The 21,747-nt window shown below is 50.5% G+C and overlaps 2 protein-coding genes across 3 annotated transcripts in view; both read right to left on the bottom strand.

Annotated features, from left to right (window-relative positions):
• The window catches only part of SEC61A2 (SEC61 translocon subunit alpha 2), a 257,743-nt gene that overhangs the window by 1,183 nt on the left and 234,813 nt on the right, over nt 1-21,747 (bottom strand). The window contains exons 1-11 of one of the 2 annotated variants that reach the window (XM_056114701.1): nt 18,860-18,993; nt 17,265-17,332; nt 15,805-15,870; nt 12,196-12,274; nt 10,339-10,470; nt 10,122-10,231; nt 5,914-6,067; nt 4,841-5,001; nt 4,441-4,638; nt 1,199-1,390; nt 424-500 (exon numbers count right to left, since the gene is read on the bottom strand). In XM_056114701.1, the coding sequence (XP_055970676.1) occupies nt 424-500; nt 1,199-1,390; nt 4,441-4,638; nt 4,841-5,001; nt 5,914-6,067; nt 10,122-10,231; nt 10,339-10,470; nt 12,196-12,274; nt 15,805-15,870; nt 17,265-17,332; nt 18,860-18,866 (1,244 nt within the window). In that variant the 5' untranslated portion in view covers nt 18,867-18,993. Of the gene's footprint in view, nt 1-423; nt 501-1,198; nt 1,391-4,440; nt 4,639-4,840; nt 5,002-5,913; nt 6,068-10,121; nt 10,232-10,338; nt 10,471-12,195; nt 12,278-15,804; nt 15,871-17,264; nt 17,333-18,859; nt 18,994-21,747 lie in introns of those variants that run through there. The other variant, XM_056114702.1, reaches the window with a different exon arrangement.
• Nucleotides 21,098-21,747, bottom strand: part of DHTKD1 (dehydrogenase E1 and transketolase domain containing 1) — a 31,329-nt gene continuing 30,679 nt past the window's right edge. Inside the window, 2 exon segments of the mRNA XM_056114700.1 lie at nt 21,098-21,272; nt 21,274-21,306. Of these exon segments, the coding sequence (XP_055970675.1) occupies nt 21,204-21,272; nt 21,274-21,306 (102 nt within the window). The 3' untranslated portion in view covers nt 21,098-21,203.

Below are 21,747 nucleotides of genomic sequence, written 5' to 3'. Positions count from 1 at the left end.
CCCCTTTCCGGTGGCGAGCCCACAGGGGAATCTCCCATCAACTGTCAACACGGCCCAGAAGTGTGGGAAGCTGTTTCCATTAAAAATGTGTCATTTCGTGTGCCAGAGTGCTAGTACAGTGGGGAAAGCATTTGCCTTGCACGCAGTCAACCGGGTTCGATCCCCGGAATCCTATATGGTCCCCCGAGCACCACTAAGAGTATCCTAAATGCAGAGCCAGGACTAACCACTGAGCTTCACTGGGTGTGGCCCCAAAACAAAAGTATCCATTCCATTGGAAAAGCAATTAAGTTTGTGTTGAACTTTTAATTCTTTTATATACAACAGAGAAAAAAAAATGCTTTAAGAATTTCAACAAATACAGAACAGACGGCAGTAAAAGCCCAACAGGAAAGCCCGACTCTCACCTGCGCCCAGCCTCACCTGTTCAGCTCGTGGACCATGGAGGTGTCTCTGTGGCCGCGCATCACCATCTGCTGCTCCTTCAGTTGCTTGGCCACCTGCGAGAGACAGCCATGCACCTGATTCCCGTGGCCACGTCTGTGCCACACTGCACCACAGACACCTCCCAGCCTCCTCCACCCGAGACGGGGGCTGTCAGCATGGCAAACGCCCCATGGCAGCTGCCCGTCTCCTTCCTGGCATTGCCTCCAGGAGGGAAACTGAAGGTTGAGCGTGAGTCTACCGGTAAGGCCTGATCCTGTGGATCTGCCAATGTGCTCGGATGACGCTCAGGAAACCCGGGAAGCCTCCTGAGGCTTCGTGACTGCATCAGGACAGAGCGTGAAGAGCCCAGAAGAGAGCAACAGGCCCAGTCTGACCCCCGGCACCCAGGGGTGGCCCTGAAGGCCTGAGCAGCACTGCATCCTCAGCATTCCTAGGGAACCACCCTGCCCTGCCAAACACGGGTACATGTATAAAAGCTTCTGTTAAGGGGGCTGGAATGATAGCACAGCGGATAGGGCGATTGCCTTGCACGCGGCCAACCCAGGTTCGATTCCCAGCATCCCATATGGTCCCCTGAGCACCGCCAGGGGTAATTCCTGAGTGCAGAGCCAGGAGTAACCCCTATGCATCACCAGGTGTGACCCAAAACAAACAAACAAGCTTCTGTTACAAAAACAGTGGACCAAGCACACCAGTTTCAGTTTGATGTCTACAAATGACACATTTTTTGAAAGGTAAACCAAATGCTCACATCTTTAGCTGAGGAGCCGGACACCTCAATCCATGTCTTGGAGAAGAACGCACAGGACCCCAGCATGAAGATGATGTACACGACCACGTGGACAGGGTCCTCAAAGATGGCCCCCATGGACTCCGGGGGGGAAAGGTAGTAACACAGACCCCCCACGGGGTAAGAGCGAGCCGGGCCCCCGCCACTCACATCCTACACAGTAAGGAAGAAAAGGGCCGACTCTGAATGGCCAAGCACACACCGGCACAGCCAGCAAACTCCCGAACTGTGACCAAGGGTAAGCTCGGGTAAACAGAGCGACAAGCCTACAGAATATAACCATTTACTACCCAGACCTTCATGCCTTCAAAAGCATCTCTATTAAAGGTAAAAAAAAGTATCCATAGGAAGGACATCCCTTTCCTCCTAATCAAAGTGAAACAGTCACACAATTAATCTCTAATTGTATTTCGATTTTAAGGTTTCTTTTTCTTTTTCGTGGTGCCAGGGATTGATGCCCGAGCCTCACACATGCAAGGCAAGTGCTCTACCACTGAGCAAAACAGAACAGGACCTGAAATCTTCTAACTGCAAGAGCAGTAAGTCTGGGGCCAGAGTGATAGTAGAGCGGGTAAAGCACTTTCCTTGCAGGAAGCGGACCTGGGTTCAATCCCTGGCACCGCGTATCTTCACCTGAGACCACCAAGAGTGATCCCTGAGAGCACGAGTCGGGAGGAAGCCCTGAGCACTGCCAGGTGTGGCAAAAAAATTAAAATAGTAAGACCTCTACATGCCATTTTCATTTTGAAGCATCCTATTTAATGCAGTCAATTAAACAACCCACCACGGAGAGTAAACAGTTTCTAGACTGCAGATGTATCACAGTACATATTTACGATGGGACACTTTTTTACCCAGACATTTTGAATATTTTTAATACAATGAGAACAGCACATAATTACATTAAATATAAGTTTGGGGATAGAAAATAGAAAAACATTTTTTCCCCAAATGAACTCTGAATTTATCATTTCCAAATTATTTTTTTACTGGGCCCCTATAGTTAATAACTACAAATCAAAAGAAATTTGGAGACAAGTCCAAGTTCCTAATGCCGCACGATACAGAATCTTGGCCAGGGCTGGGATGTAGATAAAGTGGCAGAGAATATGCAGGTCAGGGCTTGAAACTACTTCACACGACCCCGGGGCACCAGCATATGGCACAGGCCGAGTACTGCTCTGTGTGTCCCAAAGTTCAAAAGAATAATTAGAAAACAAGTGATGGGGCTGGAGAGTAATACAGGGGTAAGGCGCTGCCTTTCACCAACCCCGGTTCCGTCCCCGCACCCCCATGTGGCCTTCACCCCTAGGAGTGAGCCTGAGCACAGAGCCTGAATATCGTTCAAAAACAGAAACAGGTAGACACTAAGTCGCGATCAGAACACAATCTAGAGTGGCTCAAGTCTCCTTCTGTTACTATTAAACTAGTGGCCACGAAGCAAGGACCACATTCCACCATCATCACAAGTAATCAAAGTCTATGAGTGGAAAATGAGCAAATTACATATGGGTACTCCTAGTTCCTTCAATAAGATTGAAGATAATATTCTTTTAAACTGTAGTCAAATCTTCATTTAAAAAACTTGTAACAGGGGCTGGAGAGATAGCACAGCGGGTAGGGCATTGGCCTTGCAGGTGGGCGACCCGGGTTCGATTCCCAGCGTCCCATATGGTTCCCTGAGCACCGCCAGGAGTAACTCCTGAGTGCAGAGCCAGGAGTAACCCCTGAGCATCGCCAGGTGTGACCCAAAAAGCAAAAAAAGTAAAAGTAAAAAAGTACATTCTTAAAAAAAAAAACCAAAAACTCGTAATGGCACAAATGGATGACCTATAATAAATACAAAAGATAGCATTAAAAAAAAAGATAGCAGCATAAAGTGAATGATCACTTCAGAATGGCTTTAAAACAATATCATTCTAGGATGGAATACAAATTCTAGAGCTACATATTATTCAAAAGAAGAAAAGATCTTAGTTTCTTTTTTAGTTTGTCCTGGAGCAATAGCACAGCAGGTAAGGTGTTTGCCTTGCACGCGGCCGACCTGGCCTACCCAGGTTCAATTCCTCCTCCCCTCTTGGAGAGCCCAGCAAGCTACTGAGAGTATCTCACCTGCATGGCAAAGCCTGGCAAGCTACCCGTGACATATTTGATATGCCAAACACAGTAACAACAAGTCTCACAATGGAGAGTTACTGGGCCCGCTGAGCAAATCCATGAACAATGGGAGGACAATGACAGTGACAGTGACAGTTTGTCCTGGGGGTGGGGAATAACATGCTCCCTGGTCAGGTGACTGACAGACTTCCAGCCAAACAATTCAGGACAATGGCCAGGAGCCAGATTTCTTTGGGAGATGCTGCTGTGCAGAGCAGCTCTCGGTGGCAGTCAAGAGCTTACTGGATCCCGTGACCAGTGCTGGGCCCTGTCCAGGTGGACTGAGGCCAAGTCACCACCAGTCACCACCAGCAAGTGAGTGAGCGAAGGTTCAGGGATGGGCAAAGTAAGTAGGACCATGGCCTCGCAGCACGAGGTGCCTCTGAGCCCGGCCGGCCCCAAAACTGCTTTTCAATAATCCTGTTAGACTGTGGAGAGTTTACAGACAGGAAATCCCTTCCATGACAGCAACTGTGATTTCAGCCTCAAAGGTGACTTACATGAGATGTTTCTTAGACAGCAAAATAATAAAAAGATCTTAGCCAATTTCCGTTTTACAATGCTCACTAATGCTTGTTTTTTTTTTCTTTTGGTTTTGGGTAATGCTACCTGTCAGTGCTCAGCCCTCCCCCCCACCCCGCCCCACTCTGTGCTTAGCATCAGTCCAGCGGTACTGGGGTCAAACCTGGGCCCCGCATATAAACATGTGCTCAGCCCAGTGAGTCCTCTCTCCAGCCCAACACGCACCAGTATCTCCAGTAAGTAATAAATGCTGGTCAAAGTGAATCTGATAATGCCAGGACAACTGTTTAAATTCTCTGTCACCTTTTTCAGTTAAAACAATAACCACAAGGTTCGTGGGAGGAAGCGCAGGGTCAGGACGAGCACTTGGAGTCGGCCTGACCCAGCACTGCCGGCCCAGCTGACCAAGAATTATCAGGGGAGATCTCCGGACAATTAAGCAACACGTGGGCAGAAGGGGGAGCACCATGAAATGCAAAGTACAATACATTTAAATACTTAGAATGAACGAATAAAATACTCACGGCCCACTGTCCTAGTAAATTTACTAAAAAGTTGCCACTGAACCGAACAGACAGCATCTGGGAAATAACATACAGGTTGGACACAAGGGCGGACTGCAGGATAATGGGGATGTTGGAGGTGTAGAAGAGCTTGATGGGGTAGCTGCTGTACTGTCCTCGGTAGCGGGCTGACTTGATGGGCAAGTCAACACGGAACCCCTGCGGGAGGAAGGGGAGCGTCAAGCTGAGGAGGCCCCTCGACCCTGCCCGCAGGCAGAGGACCCGGCTCTGCTCCAGAGGCGGGGGCGTCACGCGCGACGGGGAGAATGGGACACCAGCCGGTCAGAGACTCCGGCTTTTCCACAGCCTCTTTCCAGCAGAGGGCAGTGTCCTCCCACCCCCAGGGCGGCCCTCCGAGTACCTGGAAATAGATGACGACTGCAAACACAAACACGGTGGCGATGAGGTTCATGAGGTTGGGCAGGTTCTGCCGGTAGAAAGCCTCCCGCAAGGCCCGGACTTTGTCCGTCCTGGTGGCCAGCAGGTGGAACAGCGCAATGACCGCTCCCTCAAACTCGGTACCTGGAGAGCCGAGAGACAGCCACTGGAGACTCTGCACCCAGCGCCACCCCACGTCAAACAGAATCGTGAAATTCAGAACACAGCAAAAAAATACGAGTTAAACACCACCGATCCAGGTTAACGTTCTGATACAGCCATGTGTGGGGCTTCTATAAAAAGATTTCTAGTAGAGGCAAAAAAAAAATTGGTATTTTTTACAAGTTTCAATTTTCTCGAGTGATTCTTGATTGAAAAAGAATCCACGGGAGAGTAACCCAAAGCAGATACTTAGACCACAGTGCTTTGTCTCCCCTTTCCTTTGAAGAAAGGAAAACGAGTGAAGGGGGAGGAGCAGCAAAGCAGAGTAAAGATGTTAGAATCAAAAGCCGATGTTTCTTGATCAAGCATGTCTTTACGTGACTCGACTAGATCGTCACACCCACCTCTGCTCTGTTCTTAAGGCTGCGTCAGTTTAGATGTTAACCGGGGCAAACGCTCGGGATGGCACTGGAGAGCGGCGGGGACGGGCATGGGACAGGCAAAAGGACATCCATCGCCCAAACAGAGGAGCTACTGCAGTGCCAGCAGACACAGCCAAAGCGGAGGACTCCCCGACCACACCACCCTATGGTCAGTCTGGATCGCTACCCTCTGGTTCTCCCTGGAGACTCTGCCATTGGCCAAATCCATGGTTTCCGCAGCCCTGACTGAGCATGCGAGGTTTTTAAAAACCTGTTTGCATCTTCGGAGAACGTGAATGAACAGCAAAGGCCAAAACTTAGGCAGGACTCTTTTGTCACAGAATCAGCAGCTCATGCCCCCAGAGTCTCTGCCGCCGACCCCCCCCCCCACCAGGCGTCCCGAGCGTCGCTCCACATTCCTCTCCAGCACACACCCAGCCAGACTCGTGCAGGAAGTCACTGCGCAATGTACCTCTGCCAGTGTTAATAGTGGTGGGACTAAAGGCCTTCCAGACAATGGTCTCACAGATGTTGGTGGCAATAAAGAGGGAAATCCCAGACCCCAAGCCGTAACCCTTCTGTAGCAGCTCATCTAACAGCAGCACAATCAAACCAGCAACAAACAACTGTGGGGAAAGAAATGCAAGTGAGCTGAAGCAGAGAGGGGCAGAGGCACCCACCGACACCTCGTGGGCACTGAGGCTTAAGCCTAGGGCCGCAGCATCACCATGACCACGCTGCGTCTTTCGACAGCTTTAGTTTAGTCAAGAGCCAATTCTGGACAATCGAGGACTGGAAACGAGTGACATTAAAAAGCAGACATTCCAACTCTCGGGTGCATTTACAATCGGGTCTGGACCGTTTCCTGTGCCATGTTCCCAGCATCTACTGGAAAGCTCAGCAGAACAGAAGTGTTCACGGTTGGCCAAATATGACAGCAGGAAACGGGACACGTTCCAGATCCCTCCGAGTAAGCCAAAGGGCAGTTGGATCCTAATAACAAGACGCAACTGCACCCTGCCGGGAGGGAAGGAACATACACAAACTACACTGATACATTTTAAAGCAATAGATATAGCCTTCACATGTCATGGATGCTTGTCACAGATCTACAGGATAAGTCAAAAAGGAGAGTATAAATGCGCATGTACGTGAAGTAAAACAATGAAAGAACGCATCCTATACTCAGAGTGACCAAAACAATGTGAACCTGCAGACAGTTAAGAATGTTCACCATGTTCATAAGCTCATGATTTTAAAAAAATAAGACGAGCCCCTTGAGGGGGACTGGGGCAGAGCCTTCCAGGGGCACCCGCGGGCCCAAGGTTCAATGTCCCTGGCGTCACATGGTCTCCCAAGCACAGCTGGGCATAAGCCCTGGTGGCCTCCAGCAATATTCTCTCTTGTGAAACTGAAAAGTCTTAATTTTCCTCCTGGAGAAGACAGGTCTGTTAAAAGCATGCGTCAGAAATAATCCAGGGCTCTGCCAGCCAGAGCTCCTGCCCGTACCCCGGAGCCCACCTCCCCCGGCCCTGCTTTCCACTCTTGCACTCCTCCCAGCAAGAAGCCCCCCATCCTGGCCGTTTCTCCCTGCCCCTTTGGAGGAAAGGGCCACTCAGTACCCAGCAGGGGTGAGCTTACCTTGTGGTGTTTCCCTTAACTGCCTTTACAATGGTTGCACAGAGCCTAACTTGTCTACATCGTGAGTCTGACTTGACTCGGGACCGGAAGAAAACGAGTCTCGCCATCTCTAAGAGAGCTCATGCCCATCCTTTCCTGTCTGAAAACCAAGGTTGACACTTCAACAAGACAAGAGAGAAGTTAGGACTTACTGAGCTTTCATGACACCCACGATTACAAAGTAAGCACACATTCCCAATCGTGCAGGAATTCAGCCCCAACTGTGAGTCAACCAAAAAGCATTTTCCTAAGTCTTGACTAAACAACTGTCTGGGACACCTGGGCAACGCCATATCCCTCCATAACCAACACTCTGGCCCCATTCAGACCCATGTCCGTGACACCTCAGCGATTCACCTATGTCCTATGTGGGAAAACTTGGTGGGAGAAAGGAATTATAGAGAAATCTGAACGAGGAGGTGTTTTTCTAAAGGAGTAAATGAGATGGAAGACAGCAGGAAGCATGAAAGTCTATGAGGAGGATGAGACACCTGGAATTTACATGATCTCCCCGGCTAGAACAATGATACCTGTGCACCCCACATGCAGTCACTCAGTTCGCTCAAGCAGGCAGGAAAACCCCTCAGGTGGGGCCTTTACTGCCTGCGTGCACGGTGGCCCTCACTCTAACCGTGGCTGTTTACATTTCCCAACTCACTAGCTGAGCACTGACCACGTGAATGAAATACGGGCGGGAGGAATGCCGACGTAACAGCTTCAGAACCATGTTAAAGTGAGCCCCCATCACGTCTTCGGGGAACCCTGGCGTCTCCAACAGTGGCATCGGGCTACCAGGATCCCCACACTCTGAGATCAAACTTTGAAAATTTCCTGTACATTAACCACAACACAGATACTTACACAGCAGCATTTATGCAAAGCATAAATTTCATTCCTTTTGCCTGTTTTGTTACTGGATTATAACTGTTCTTGGGATTCCCATACTGATTAAAAAACTTTAATCCTTTTAACTCCATTTTGTGCCAACTGATATCCGTAACTGGCCCCTAAGAAGTCCATTTACTTAATCAGAATAAGCTAGATGAAATTCCATTAGAATCGAAATAACATCCTCAGCAGAATACTAGGTAAGTCTTACGCTACAAATTATCCTAAAAGCTCTTCTAACATTTGAAAAAATGAGTGATTTAAGAGACCACAACAAAGGTGACACCTGCGGGCGGTCTCCCTAGGAGGCACTGGGAGCCTTCAGGGGCCTCCCACCTGTAGCCTCTCCGGCTCTAGCTGTGGGGGCTAGGGACTCGCAGGGCTTTCGAAGGAGAAAGACCAACAAACTTGTAGGGAAAACACCCAAGACCCTGCGGCCCACCAGCAATGGCAGGCATCTTCCCAGAGAAGCCATCCCCGGCTCAGGGACACCAGCCAACACCTGGACAAAGACTCTCCTTGTTTTAAGAGGTGCTCGCAAAACAACCTTCCAATTCCTATGTGATAGTCAAAGCAAGGAAACAAGGAAACGCCGCTCATCTGTAATTCTTTATACGAGACGGCGATCTTAACTTTCTATATCAATAACTTCCTGTGGCAAGTTTCTTATTAAAAGAGTAACAGTCAACCTTGCCAATCAGAGAGAGCTTCAGATTTCACAGTATCAGTGCTAATAATCTAATAATTTGCTGTTATTTAACATTTTTCTGATTTTTATTCTTTCATCTATTTCAAAACTTTTTTCTGAAATAATCACAACTTATGGAAAAGACAGGGGCATTTCCAAGAGACCCAAGATAGGACCTTGATGGCCAGTTTTTAACAGAAACATCTTTTTGCTGGGGGAAGGCAGGGGTGGGAGCCACACCCAGAGTGCTTGAGGGCTAGTCCCGGCTGTGATGGGGCTTCACTTTCCAAAGTGCAGGGTGAGCTGCACACAACACATTCTCGGATTACTTCTTTACATGATGTGGGGGTTTGGCAGGGAATGGGTGGGCCACACCCAGCAGTGCTCAGGGCTGACTCCTGGGATCACTTCTGGCGGGGCTTGGGAGACCATATGGAGTGCTGGGGATCAAACCAGGGTCAGCCATGTGCAAGGTAAAACCTTACACCCACCATACCATCTCTCTGGCCCCTTTAATTGATTTTTTAAAGGATTATACAAGAGAGAAATATCTTCCAAACTTGACATCCTTTAAAATAGTTATGGCAGCTAAAAAAATAAGATTTTTTTTTAAAGTAAAAAAAGATAGTTGTCAGTTGCCTCAAGCAGGCCCCAGTAATGTCTCCTTCATCCTAGCCCTGAGATTTTAAAAAGTGCCACATTCGAGGCAAAAAAAAGTTACAGCAAGATTTGTAAAAATTCTATACCTAAGCATCAATTTTTAAAAACCAGGCTATATGCATGTCTGCTTATATGCCACTTCACTAACTGTAGTTATTATTGTAAAAGCATTACTTTGAACACCCTAAGAAAAAATATTAACAATAATAACTTGCACAGCAAAATGTTATTTTCTACTTACAAAAACAAGTTACTTTAAATTTAGATATATTTATACCTAGTCTGATCTTTCTGTGCTTGTGTATATATGAAACTTCATTTCAGTAACAAATCTATTTATTTTTGGCCAGTAATAAAACCCAAACACGTTACAAGAACACATGTGTCCGGTGACCAAACTCACAATGTAACTCCTGACTCACACAGCTGCCACCTCTGGAGGGGAGGCGATGGTGAACGAAGTCACTGCACACACGAAAGTGTGTCAGACATGCCTCCCAGAGTCAAGGAAATACCACTGATCTGTAATCCATCATACAACAAAACAGTGAAACTGCTCTAAGAGATCAAACTTTCTACATAGTAAGTTACAAGTTGATATATCAGGTGATTGGAACTTTCTACATAATAAGTTAGAAGTTTATATATCAGGTGATGATCAAAATGCAATTAAATCACTCAAAACTAAAGACACCACCAGAAGACCTGCAGAAGAGGAAGAGACGGCCACTGTGGGCCCCTGGCCACCAGGGCGGGCTCCTTACCTGAATGATGATGAGGAGGCAGATGCCAGCACCCATCTCGGCGGGGTCCCCGTACATGCCCGTCATGACATACACAATGGCTTGGCCAATGGTAATGATCATACCAAACACTGGTGAGAATGGGGAGAGGCACACGCTTACAACCAGAGGCACCTCGGGGCGTCCCTGCCACCAGGCACCCGCCGGGACGGGGAGCTCGGCGCTGGGGGCGGCTCACGTTTCTGGGCTCCATTGAACAGGGCTCGATCTTTGGGTGTGTCTCCAACTTCAATGATTTTAGCTCCGGCTAACAACTGCATAATCAACCCCGATGTGACGATCGGGGAGATGCCCAGCTCCATGAGAGTGCCTGTGAAAGGACAGGAAGGTCAGCTCTGCCGATGCAAATACAGGTTCACCCAGCCCAGGCCTGGACTACGTTCACCCAAACACAGGCTTCAACACTAGCAAGCAAACTGGGGCTAGGGGTGGGGACACTATACCAGTGCTGGGGACCAACGCAGGGTCAGATTACCAACTCCTTAAACATTAATGCCTGAAAACACCCTTTCGTCTCTTTATTGGGGGGAAGGAGTGGGGGGCCCACACCTGACAGTGTTCTGGGCTAACTCCTGGCTCTGCACTTAGGAACGACTCCTGGTGGCTTTGGGGGACCATATGGGATGCCGGGGATTGAACCTGAGACAGCTGCATGCAAGGCAAGTGCCTCAGTCAACCCAGGTTTTATCCCCAGCACTCCATATACCCCATATTGTCCCCCCACCCCCACTCCTGAGCACAGAGCTAGGAGTAACTCTAACCCAGGGGACAATATATTCCCAATTATCATTGGGAATTTTATTTTTATTCACTGGTTTTGTTTTGGGGGAGGGCCACACCCAGCAGTGCTCAGGGCCTACTCCTGGCTCTGTGCTCAGGGGTCACTTTTGACAGTGCTCGGGGGACCACTTTGGGTGCCAGGGATCAAGCCTGGATTGGCCATGTGGAGGGCAAATCCCGACAAGCTCTTCTCTCACTTCGGCCCCATCACCAGGATTTTGATTTTGATCCCCAGCATCATATGACACCAGAAAAGAAAAGTTACAACTTTTGTTTTTTAGGGTGAACCACACACCTTGTGGTAATCAGAAAGAGAAACAAAACAGGTCCAAAAAGTGTGACAGAATTGTGACGGCCCTGTTGACAATGATACTAACCAACCTACAATGGAAAGGAGAGACAAGAAGGGAGCCTCCTACAGGCCAGAAAGCTTCGCCACTCCTCTCACTCCATCTCCCCACCCTCCCCTCCCCCTTCCTTCCACTCAACAGCCTCGCTGGTCACTGCTCCCTGTCAGCACACACCCACCGCAGGGCCGAGGTGCTTCCTAGACTCTGGATGCTCCAGGCCTGCACACGGCCCCCTCGGTGGGAGGCCCAGAGCTGACCTCCAGGCACTGCCAAAAACCTGAACATCACCCCGACACCTTAAACCCCATCATCTCCAAGGCTGGTAAGGACAGGAGCTCAGATCCTGGCACCAGCCCGCAAGCCCCAGTGGGGTCCCAGAAGCACTGACAAGTGGTACCTCTGGCACCATGAGGGTGGCTTCTGTGTGTGTGGCCCTCAGTCACTGCAGAAACAGCAACAGACAGTCGGAGGGAAGGGCAGAATCAACGATTTCCCAAAACCTGGGATCACAACTCACTAATGCAGGAAGCGCCTTTGCCCTCTCACTATAGCAGCGCTGTAGGTCCCACCGCCCTGTCCGGCTGACCCCAGAGGCCAGCTCCACCCCTTCAGGCTGAGCTCCGGGGGCCCACCGATGGCCGGAGGTTTCCTATGAACTCAGTGCACAGGTGAGCCCAGGCATCTTTCCGCGATGAAACACCTGAAAGCAGCATGACTCGGCAGCACCCAGGACGACCTGGAAGCACTGTGCATCCCGACTAGGTACAGTGCCCTTGGGGGAACCATGTCCGGGCCAGCCTCTTAGGCAGGAAGTTCCAGTGATAGTGCTTTCCCTCCCTGCACACCTTCAGGTGTATCCGACATCTGGTCAGGTACAGGGAGAGAAAAAAAAAAGCAGCTCATACCTCTGTTGGATGCAAGAATGACTCTCATCCAGTAGAAAGGATCTGCAGAATCCGATGACATGATTCCAAACAGTGGTATCTGGAATATTCCAGAAAATACTTTACCCAGACGCATAACACAAATCAAGCTTGCCCTGCATTCATAATGCATTCCCCTCAAGGCTGCAACACACAACCACCTACTCTCAACAGCCCACTCTACTTCAAGTACTGGGAGATGGTTGAGGATATGAGCACACGCCTGGCATGCAGAGGCCAACTAGGGCCTGGACTCACTGTGTATTGCTACTAGGCACAGCGCCTTGGGGAACTGTGTAACTGGCCTGTACGGCCCTCTGAGCACCACTGTGTCCAAGCACCATCACATCAATGGGCCAAGCATGGACTGTCCAGCACCCGCGCCCCATACGCAGCGCTGAGAGCACCTCCTCCCCAAAAGAAAACACTTCCAGGTTCCCAAGTAACAAACAAGTACTTAAAGTAACAAATACTTAAAGGTCCTTAGAGGAAAATACACACTGCTTGCAACATGTCACCAGTGAAACTGCCCTAGGTGTGGGAGGTTGCAAAGGGTTCTGAATGTGAATATACTTAGCTCTACTGAGCAGTACTCTTCAAAATGGCTGAAGACATCACGTTTCATGTCTCTTTACCGCAATCTGTGACACTACTCCCTGGGGAGTGAGAGAGCTCACAGGGCTAAGGTGCCCGGCACACAAACAGCTGGCTCTCGCTCCCTGACAGGGTTCCTGAGCACAGGGAACGGCCCCGTCCCCAAGCCCAGTGCCGCAGGGTGGAAAGGAGTGAGCACCACACAGAGGTGTATGTGACACTAACCCCCTGAGATTCCTTAACACTGTAAACCAATGATGCCACTTTTTAAAAAGAAAAACATACTCCTATTGGTAAATAGAATCTTTGCATGGTAGTCCTAAAAGGACTTTTGCAATGCTGAGGATGCTAAGGACAGCCAAGGTCAGTCACACTGCACATATGGGACTGCAGATGACCAAGTAAGTGACAAGGAGAACTGCTCCTGTCTCAGCCACGTGAAGCATTGACTCCTGTGGCCTAGAGCCTCACTCCCTGGAGATGTGTCTACTTTCACACCAGGAGGGGGCGATCCAGGCATCGAGCAATATAGAGAATTAACCTGCCCGACGGTTCAATCCTGTTCAGCCCAGGAACACACACACACACACACACACACACACACACACACACACACACACACAGTTGCTTTGGTGGGATTGGGGAGGTCATTCCTAGCAGGGTTCAGGACTCACTCCTGGCCCTGTGCTCACAAATTACTCCTTTCTGGCTGTGTTCTGGGAATTGTATAAAGTGCCAGGATCAAACCCGGTCAGCTGTGTACAAGGCAAGTACTTTAACCCTAATATTCTCTTTCTGGCGCCTGATATTTTTAAAGAGGGGAATCCCTATAATGTTTTAAAATTTTTAAAATAGGTAATTGGAATATGATCAATAACTCTTGTTTCCTACTTTTCTTTATTTTAAAAGTTCTCTCTCTGCACGTGGCCGACCCGGGTTCGATTCCCAGCATCCCATATGGTCCCCTGAGCACCACCAGGAGTAACTCCTGAGTGCAAAGTCAGGAGTAACTCCTATACATCGCCAGGTGTGACCCAAAAAGCAAAAATAATAATAATAATAAATTAAATTAAATAAAAAATAAAAGTTCTCTCTCCCTGGTCATTCAACAGTTTTAGGACCAGAGCAATAGCACAGCAGATTAAGTGTTTGCCTTGCACGTGGCCAACCTGGGTTCGATCCACAGCACCCAATACGGTCTCCCAAGCCTGCCAGGAATAATTTCTGGGTGCAGAACCAAAAGTAAGCCCTGAGCACTGCCGGGTGTTGACCCAAAACTGAAACAAAACAAAAATGTAAACTAAGTACAAAAGTAAAATACTTTAATGATCCTATCATTTCACTGTGAAATGATGTATTTGGTTTTCCCGAGAGTGTGCCTTAGAGCTTCCTAATATAATTCTTTAAAACTACCTAACAGGGCCAGAGCAATAGTACAACAGGTAGGCCATTTGCCATGCACGCGGTCAACCGGGGTTCGATTCTGGACATCCCATATGACCGGCCGAGCACCACCCAGAAGTAATTCCTGAGCACTGCCAGGAGTAACCCCTGAGCACTGTCAGGTGTGACACACACACACACACACACACACACACACCAGACATACATGCACATACATACACACCTAACATGTACCTCTTTTACTTTTTAGTGAAGCAAAATGGTTTTATTGAAAGGAATTTACTTAGAGAAATGTGAGGAGAGAAATGAGAAAATATGGGCTTCACCTGAGAGAAAAAGCCTCTGACACAAATTTAAAAATACTTTCACCTACATGATCTAATTTAATCCACACAACTCTGTAATGTCAGCAGGTCAAGCTTTTGTTGTTGGGGGCCACACCCAGCAGTGCTCAAGGCTTACTCGTGTCTCTGGGCTCGAGAATAACTCCAAGCAGGGCTCAGGGACCCTACCCGCTGGACTATCACTCTGGCCCCAAGCTTTTATCGTTGTATGGACTTAATGTCTGGGAAATTTTTACTCAAAAGCATGATTAAATTTACCATCACAGCAGAGCCCTAATGTTCCTGATCATGGCTTTCTGTAACACTGAAATACACACTAAGACGTGATAATGAGGAAAACGTTATATACAACATAAAAACTGGTATGTGTGTTGGGGGTGAGGGGTGTGAAGCAATAAATATGTCAAAGATTTAACAATTTTATATATAAAACCTATCAAACCTATCATCCTAATTCTAAAGAAAAAAAAACTCCAGGGAAGGAGGGAGAAAGACATACAGATCATTAATGGAAAACCAAAAGAAAGAGTACTCACAGCCAGGATCCTGACTTGGGAGGAAGGCCATGGATTGTTTCCTTTTTTTTTGGGGGGGGGGGGGGGTCACACCCAGTGATGCTCAGAGGTTCCTCCTAGCTCTGCACTAAGGAATTATTCCTGCAGTGCTTGGGGGACCATACAGAATGCTAAGGATTGAACTCTGGTTGGCTGCGTGCAAGGCAAATGCCCTACCTGCTGTACTATCACTCCGGCCCCAGGACGCCATGGGTCTTAATTCCAAGCACCACAAAGAGACAAACTGTTCAAAGCACAAGTAAACCATGGGGGGGGGGGGGGGGGAAGCACGCCAGAGGGCCTGAGGAGCAGAGGGTAAGGCTCTTCCCTTGCACCCACCAAACGAGCTGGATCCCTGGCACTTGTGGTCCCAAGCACTGCCAGGTCCCTAATGAACAAGGGGCAGGTACCATCTCTGAGCACTGCCGGGTGTGGTCCATGCTGCCCCCAACAGAGCAAGACACACACGCTGTCACTCAAATGAGAAAGATTAATAATGCTCAGAATGGCCACGGAGATGCGTGGAGGGTGGGATGCGTGGCCGCATGCAGGAGCCCCAGGTCCAGCCACGGTGAGAGGAGCTCCGGGCACCAACAGTTCAGTAAATACATTCCTTCCACAGAAACGCACTTCTCACCATAACAACAAAGCTGTCGGAGAACAACGCACGCGTACTTACTGTGAGGCTCACATACCTGACAACATACTAGGAAGATGAAGAGAGTGATAGCAGTCCAGAGGACCTTCTCTCGAAACTGGATCTGCAGAGGAAGCACAGGAAAGGATCCTCAAAACCTGGAAAGGGCCAACACCAAGAACAGGTCCAGACAGTGCTCTTGGCACCGACTCCGACGTGAAGGAGAACTAAGTGACTTAAAGAGCAGACTCTTCGGTACAGTGTACTGTGTTCACTGAAAAGGGCATGAGCATCGCGGGTAAGGCATGCTGACCCAGTCAGATTGGGAGAGGGGCAGTCCCAGGCCACGAGGAGGCAGTTCCCGGAGGCAGGACACCAACGGGAACCACTAGCCTTACAAACTAAAGGAAATAAAGACCGGTCAGGGAAAAATCAAAACAGTGGGACTCGAGAAAAAGTACAGCAGGCAGCCTGCTTACCTTGCACATAGCCAACCCAAGTTCAATCCCCAGCATCCCATATGATCCCCCAAGCACCACCAGGAGTAATTCCTGAGTGCAGAGCCACGAGTAACCCCTGAGTAACATTGGGTGTGGCCCAAAAGTCCATAGGAAAAAAAGTGAATACGCACTAAGTTTGATAAAAGCCTTTATCATTTTCAGATCCTTATTCCTGTTAGTTTCCTGGCAAATTTAAAGTACAGGTAGAAGAATACCTGACCCCTGGCCAGCATGGGGTAAGTAATACTACTCAGATGTGTCTTAGCTCCAAAAAGTTGTTCTCACCCCAAAATTTGAGGAAGGATGATTTGGTTACAGTGTATTCTCAATGCATTATAGTTTCACATTGAAAAAAAAAATCAAGAGATGGGAGGGGCCAACTTAGTCAACTGCAATTCCTTTCTATGAAAGTCTACTCACTGGTCCAGCTAATCACACACACTAGGCTCACTCCTAGCTCAGCTGTTATAAAGGCTCCCTCTAACACTGGACTGACTTCAAAATACGACAAAGTCATTTCTGGGTCCAGAGATATAAGGTATTTGTCTTACATGCAGCCAACCCAAATTCAATTCCCAGTAGTACCTCTGGTTCCCTAAGCACCATACCAGATGTGGCCCCCAAAATAAAACAAAACCCTGGGACTGGAGCGACAGCACAGCAGGTAGGGAGTTTGCCTTGCACGCAGCCGACCCGGGTTCGGTTCCCAGCATCCCATATGGTCCCCTGAGCACTGCCAGGAGTAATTCTTGAGTGCAGAACCAGGAGTAACCCCTGTGCAACGCTGGGTGTGACCCAAAAAGAAAAAAAAAAAAAAGTATTGAGAATCATCATTTCTGAAAACAAGAGAGCTGCTGGCTGCTGGTCCATACTAGTTTTTTTCACTTGTGCCTCTTGCAAGGAGCAGGTGATAAGTTTTTTCATTTTAACCAGAAAAGGGTTAAAGTAAATCACTCTTACTAGCTCATCATGCTAAATCATTTAGTTACCCCTGACATCATAAAAATGTTATACTTACTTTCCTTTCAGGTTTCTGAATTTCTGGTAGAACTGCACAGAAAGGTTTGATAACTTCTAAAAATTTAACTGCAAAATAAATAAATAAATGTCCCTGTGAAAAGGTTTTAAAAAGAGACATTATTTTTTCATAGAATCAAATACCAATGCTTTCTTCTTGTAATTTTTTCCAACCCCACCTCCAAATAAATTATAATGCTTTCCAATTTCAAATACACAAAAGAGAAATAAGGATGGAAAAATCGAAGAGATTTAAGGACGAATCAGCAGAAGTAAAGGAATACAGATTTCCCCATGATTTTGCTCTCCCCTGCTTGTATCCAACATTTTTATGAATCCATAAAAGAAGGAATCCAAGGAGCCTCATTACACCAGGTCAGAGAGCAACTGTCTGGGGTGCAGCTCATTTCCAGACAGGTGAGGTGAGTGCCTTGCAGCAGACTCTGGGTTCAAGTCCCAACGCAGCCAAGAAAAGAGCAAATGCAGTATAACAACCATAGCAGGAGGAAACAGAAGCCATCAGGGAGGAAGATGAGGGAAACGCAAGAGGAAATGGGCTAGAACTGCAGAAGGACCAATTCAAAACGACCAAGACCGAAATGCATCCCTGAGCGGTATCACGGAATGAATGGGCTTCCCCAGAAAGCACCCCAAGCAGACCCCCTCTGCTCCACTTGGTCACTACTCCTCCAAGACAGAGGGATGTTCCGCGTGCCATGATATGGGTCGGGGGGATGACCTATACCTTTCACTGTAAGGTTCTGTTCTCCCAGACCACTTGCTATGATGTACAAGAGGCCAAGCAAGGTCCTTTAAGGACAGATGTTATCTCGGGAAGGCACAATGGGCAGATTCCTCCTGGCCTTCTACAGTGACAAGGGGAGAACCGTGTCTGCACTGGCCCGAGAAATCCCCCTCCTACCGCTGGCCGGTGGCCTGATACGATGCTGACGCACCCCCCCCCCACCCCGCCCGCCTCGGACAGACCCCATTCCTGCATCCCTCCTCCCGCTCCCTCGCGAGCCAGGCTCCACCGAGGAGCATCTCTGGAGCAGCCGCGTTGCAAGTGATGCTCCGGCGCGGGCCCGAAGCTGCCAGGGATGCTCCAGCCCGGGTCCGATGCTGCAAGTGCTGCTTCAGCCCCGGCCCCGATGCACGGGGATGCTCCCGCCCGGGCCCGATGCTGCAAGTGATGTTCCAGCCCGGACCCCGCTGTCAGGGATGCTCCAGCCCAGGCCGCGCGGCCAGAGATGCTCCAGCCCCGGCCCCGCTGCCAGGAATGCTCCTGCCCCGGCCCAGCTGCCAGGGATGCTCCCGCCCGGGCCCGATGCTGCAAGTGATGCTCCAGCCCGGGTTCGGCGTGGCCCCGAGGGTCCGGGCTAGGCCCTCAAGCCCGCGGCAGAGCCCCCCGAGACGGCCGGGAAGAGCCGCGGGGGCGGCCCCGCTGCTCCCGCCCCCCCCCCTCGGGCCCGCCTGTCCCCGGCCTCGGCCGGCGCGCGCGCGGGCGGGCGAGCGCCGAGCCGGGAGCAGCCTCGGCCCAGGCCCCGCGCCCGCCCGCCCGCGCGCCCACACCCCGGCCGTGCCGCCGCGACTCACTGCCCATGGCGGCGGCGGCGGGGACGGCCGGGCGCGGGGCCGCGGCGTCAGCGTAGCTTCTCCCGGATCCCGCTCCAGACGCGCTCCGGCCGGCGCCGCAGGCTCCGCCCCACCACGTGACCCGCCGCCCGCCGGGCCCGCCCCACCACGTGATCCGCCCGGCTGCTGAGTCCTAGTCCCTCCTTCCCCGTTCCCCGGCACGTGACCCTCCGTCCGCCAGGCTCCGCCCAGACACGTGACCCTCCCACGGGTCCCGCCCCCGGGCGCCTTCCCCGGCCTTGCGCCGCAGTCGACGCCCCCCGCGTTGCTATGGCCACCGCCGGCGCTTCCCTAGGCTGCGTCCCGCGGTCCCGGGGCCTGGCGGACCCTCCCGAACCGCGGCCACCCAAACCTGTCCTTCTCTCCGGGGCCCCGAGCTGACCTCTTAGCAGTGTCCCCTCGGGAGCGCTGTCCCTTCGCAGCCTCGCCAAGCGGAGCCGAGTGCGGCCCCCCGGACGCAGCCCGGCCCGCGCCGCCCACCCGTCTGCAGAGCCCCCCCACCCCGCGCCGGCGGACGCACACACGGACCCCCGCGTCCACCTGCCCCTTCCCGGAGGTGACTGCGGCCACCAGACCCAGGGTTCTGCCCTGATGCTCTGATCGGGGCTCAAGCAAGATATTCGGGCTGGACTGTCCCCCCGACCGCGAGGAGACCCCGGGCCTCCCGCCTCCAGCGCGCGGTTAAGCCCGGGCCGACGCCAGCCGCTGACCGCTCTGCAGGAGGGTCCCCGCGCCCAGTCGCTGGAAGGCAGGAGGATAAGTGGGCGGGTACCGACACAAAATTACAAACCCCGTGAGTTTCACTCAACCGGAGCATCACGGCTTCGGACCCCGCCCCCTTCCTGAGCGCTGCTTGGGGGACCAAATAAATAAATAAATAAAAGATCACGGGAAGCTGCTCTAAATAATTAAGCACTGTTTTTTGATTGGGTTCTGGCAGTGCTTCGGACCTACTCCTTGTGGGGCTTGGGGGACTATGCAGGGTGCAGGGGATGGAACCTGGGTTGGCCACCACTGTATTATTTCTCCAGCCTTCTACTTCCTTTGGAATGACTTAAGACTTCTGAAATATTTTTAATTTCAGAAACGGAGAGCTGCAAAAAATGGACAGTGCTTTTATTTCTAGTTCAATAGACAACATTGATAATCATTCTCAATCAACATGTGTGATTATAGTTACCCAAGTGGCATGTCATCAGTTCTCTGATTTATAAAGCGACAGAGGGGGGATACCCAAGGCAAGAAAAAGGATGTGAAGATGACAGAGGTGGTCGATCAACACGCTAAGCGTGTGTTTAAGAGCTGGGTTTGTGAATCTGCTGGTGCCCATTGTCAACCAGACACAGGGCCTAGACACGGACTCTGAGGGGCAGAGTGGGTGTTTCTGGGCCCACCCTGCCCCTCATTTCTGAGAACTGTTGAGTCACAGTAGCAGAGTGGGAGGTGGGCCGGCTCCTGTAGCACCAAGGGAAGGCACGGTGTGGAGCTGCTCACTAATGCTTCCGTGAGCTTAATTTTAGATTAAGGAGGTAGGTTGATGATCTCAAAAAATCCCCCAGCTCCTGACTTGGGGAAGTTCTGCCGTCACAGTGTTCCTTCCATACCGTCTGTAAACATGGAATTTTAGAGGCGAGACGGGGTAAGCAAAGGCTGCATCCCCACATCAGACACCCAGAACCCAGGGAACATTCTAGCTAGCACTGCGATAGTGATTCAGGAAAAACGATGCCAGTGCAGCTGCCCCCAAATCAAGTTCATTGCAGCTAAAACTTCTCAACTTGTGACGCAGGGTAAGAGATACTCCTCTGAGTCACAGTCACCGGGACCTGTGTTGAAGAGGAATGGGCAAGACAACTGACACCAATCTGGACAGAGGGAACTTGGCAACGGCATTCCTGAGACACTGTTCTCAGAGGCAGGCAAACACCCGATGGAAATCACAGTCATCACAGGATTTGGATAAAGTGAAAAATGATCAAAAGTGAAATGCATCAAACAAATCAAGAGGTGATGCTGTTAATCAACAGGCCTAACTCCCAGCGAGAGAACTTTTCCAGGGCATATGCACTTAATGGGGGGGGTGGGGAGGGAGAGGGGGAGTCACAAAAATCCAGATGGTGGCGCAGCTGTCTAACACACATCCTTGGATGTCTGAGGGTGCCGTGGGGTGGGAGTCGGCTTCTCACAACGTGAGCTATGCACGTCGGGTTCATCTGACCTCCCGATCCCACCATGTGTGTCTCAGGAACCGGAGGGCGGCAGGGCAGCATCTCAGGGGTCTGGAGGAGGCTGCCTTCCGCGGGCCTCAAGCAAATGTCTTCTTGAGAACTGCCTCGTGCTGCTGCTGGTGGACGGTCCCGATTCCCACGGCGGGGGGTGGGCAAGGAGGGCCGGCTCACGAGGCGCAGCTGTGGGTGGGCCAGAGAGGAAACCGATGGCACTGCCATCTGAACAGAAGTCTCTCCCCACAGGAAGTGCGCCCCCTCCTCTTAGCTTCTAGATCCGTCCATCACCCTTTCAGATAAACCGCGAGTTACACGGAGTGCGTTGGCTAGAGGTCCATAACCAGCTGAACCTAGCGAAATTCCAGGCACCAGCAGCAGAGACAGGTACTTGACTTTATACTATTCAGTTTTTTAAAGACTCTGTAGGGGCCACACACAGTAACAACAAGTCTCACAATGAAGACATTACTGGGCCTGCTCGAGCAAATCAATGAACAACGGGAAGACAGTGCTACAATGCTACAGTGCTGTAGGGGCCACACCTGGTGGGGCTGGGAACAGGGCTCAACCCCCCCCCCATGTCTTTTTATTTTTTGCATTTTGGGTCACACCGATGCTCTGGGG

The sequence above is a fragment of the Sorex fumeus genome, unplaced genomic scaffold (genome assembly GCF_029834395.1).
Source record: "Sorex fumeus unplaced genomic scaffold, SorFum_2.1 ptg000026l, whole genome shotgun sequence".
In the NCBI taxonomy this organism is placed as follows: Eukaryota; Metazoa; Chordata; class Mammalia; order Eulipotyphla; family Soricidae; genus Sorex; species Sorex fumeus.
The sequence above is the reverse complement of the archived record's forward strand: the minus strand, read 5'-3'. Positions and strand labels throughout refer to the sequence as shown.